General features: G+C 34.3%; 1 protein-coding gene across 1 annotated transcript; it reads left to right on the forward strand.

Annotated features, from left to right (window-relative positions):
* Positions 1-368: 368 nt before the first annotated feature.
* LOC138349158 (mannan endo-1,4-beta-mannosidase 5-like) lies at positions 369-2,691 on the forward strand. Its single transcript, XM_069299291.1, has 4 exons — positions 369-1,193; positions 1,359-1,679; positions 1,762-1,964; positions 2,052-2,691. The coding sequence occupies exons 1-4, from the start codon at positions 858-860 to the stop codon at positions 2,503-2,505; spliced, it is 1,314 nt and encodes a 437-aa protein (XP_069155392.1). The 5' UTR covers positions 369-857; the 3' UTR covers positions 2,506-2,691.

Here is a 2,691-nt window from a genome sequence, read left to right on the forward strand (position 1 = left end):
TTAAATGGGATGATTGAACTGGAATAGAAAGTGAGTTTTAGCTAAAGTCATTTGTGGGAGTAGTAGAAACTCCAAGAGATTGAAACATATGGAAAAAGCTTAGAGATATCATTCATTTGTTACAATAACCACTTCTTCTCTTTCTTAACTAACCATTTTCTAACTATATTTAAATGACATGAGTCGGATTTAAAACTTTAACTTTATTAATTCCTACCTTTAAGGTTCTTGGTACCTCTAAAATTATTGTTTCATATCTAATATTTATTGAAATTTTAATTTTACTTGAAATCTATATATACTCCTAACTAAAATACTGGATTCAGATAAAAGCATTGAATCCGCCTTTACAGGATACAACTGGGAGGAAGGGTGCGCAAGGGTGTTCATTTATGTCCTTTTCGTCTGAAATTTGCATTGTATATATAAAAGCTTAAATTTATTTTTTATGTATATCTAGTACATGTTTAATCCATTTGACTTTCACGTACGTATGTTTACTTTTTATATTTTAAATTTCCTTAGTATAAATTCTGGTACTGAGCCTAGCTTGTGTCCCAAATTCACATGCAAGTCAGTATTTCTTGCTTCAAATCCTGCAGGATAAAAGGAGAGGTTCTTTAATTATAATCTCTTCCAACTGAACCAAAGATAAAAAAAAATTGATTTTGCTAAATATAGTTAACCAACTATTGGATATCAATCCTGAAAATCCTCATAATCACTTCAACTTCTTACTCTTTTTCTATTTTTAGTAAGATGTAAGTAACTATAAATAGCTCTACAAACATCCATTGGCTACTCAAATCATCCTTTCTGTTTTATAAACTATATACATTCTTCTAACAAATTAATTAATGGCTTATTTTAGTAAAGCATTCTTTGCATTGCTCTGCCTCCTCCTACTAGCTATAGTCACAGAAGCTAGGAATATAAATACTAAAAATGTAGATTTTGTTAGAACAAGAGGTGCACATTTTGTACTAAATGGATCGCCTTTTCTGTTCAATGGTTTCAATTCTTATTGGCTAATGCATGTTGCTGCTGAGCCAACTGAGAGATACAAAGTCTCTGAGGTTTTCAAAGAAGCCTCTGCTGCTGGTCTCTCTGTATGCAGGACTTGGGCTTTTAGTGATGGTGGCGATGCAGCATTGCAAATTTCCCCTGGTGTCTATGATGAACGTGTTTTACAGGTCGTTTTTATTATTGCTTACTTATTTGATCAAGCTCATGTAAAAGTTGAAAACTATTTGACAGAACAAACTTTTTGTTTACTTATTATGTCTCGAGAATTAGCGGCTTATAATTTTATATCTATGGCCTTTAATTAACATGGATCTATTCTTTTTGTGATATAGGGATTGGATTTTGTGGTCTCGGAAGCAAGAAAGTATGGGATACGCTTAATATTGAGCTTTGTGAATAACTATAAAGATTTTGGAGGGAGAAGTCAATATGCTCAATGGGCGAAAAATGCAGGAATTCAGAATATCAACAGTGAAGATGATTTCTACACTCATCCAGTTCTTAAAGATTATTACAAGAATCATGTTAAGAAAATAGTGACAAGGGTCAATACAATGACTAGAATCGCATACAGAGATGACTCTACAATAATGGCGTGGGAACTTATCAATGAACCTCGCTGCAATGCTGATTATTCTGGAAGAACAGTTAATGTGAGTTAAAACAGACACAAATCTATCATATGTTATAATGTTATTTTAACTAATATTATATGATGTGATGTGATTTTTGCAGGGATGGGTTCAAGAGATGGCAAGTTATGTGAAATCACTAGACAATAAGCACTTATTGGAGATAGGAATGGAAGGATTTTATGGCGATTCAGTGCCTGAAAAGAAACAAGATAATCCTGGTTTTCAAGTTGGCACAGATTTCATCAGTAGCCATCTTATTAAAGAGATTGATTTTGCTACTATACATGCATACACCGACCAATGGTAAAGAGTACTAAACAGATCTCTATATTGTTAGTGCATATTACATAAACTCGTAAAATATAAAGGAAAACCTTTTTTTGTTAACAGGCTGCCTGGACAAAGTGACGATGCACAAGCAACATTCATGCAAAGATGGATGATAAGTCACTGGCAAGATTCAAGAACCATACTAAAGAAGCCATTGGTTCTCGCTGAATTTGGAAAGTCAAGCAAAGATCCAGGATACAATCAGAACGCAAGAGACACATTCATGAGTTTAGTTTACAGAAATGTGTACAATTTTGCGAAAGCAGGAGGGACGATGGGAGGGAGTTTAGTATGGCAGCTAGTGGCACAAGACATGGACAATTTTGACGATGGTTACTCTATTATCTTGGCACAAAATCCTTCAACTGCAGGGCTAATTTCAGGGCAATCACATGCCATGGCAACTTTGGCTCATTTGGTTAATGGCCCTAATTTGGGTCAGCTACATGGACATCATCCACTAGGTGTTGGGCATCATCCATTAGGAATGGGACATCATCGTTTTGGTCGATGAGATCATGGGATAGGGCACAATTCGTTTTTAAAGTGTCTGATTTATATTTCGGAGTACTCCTATAGCCAATTTGTAATCTTCGCATTAGCAAAAGTTAGCTAGTGATTAACTTTCTGAATGTATTTTTCTTGCATTTCTACATACTTGTAATTTCCGTCATTGAATCGTAATTGTTTGTTATTGGAA

This window comes from Solanum lycopersicum, chromosome 6, assembly GCF_036512215.1.
Source record: "Solanum lycopersicum chromosome 6, SLM_r2.1".
Lineage (NCBI taxonomy): Eukaryota > Viridiplantae > Streptophyta > Magnoliopsida > Solanales > Solanaceae > Solanum > Solanum lycopersicum.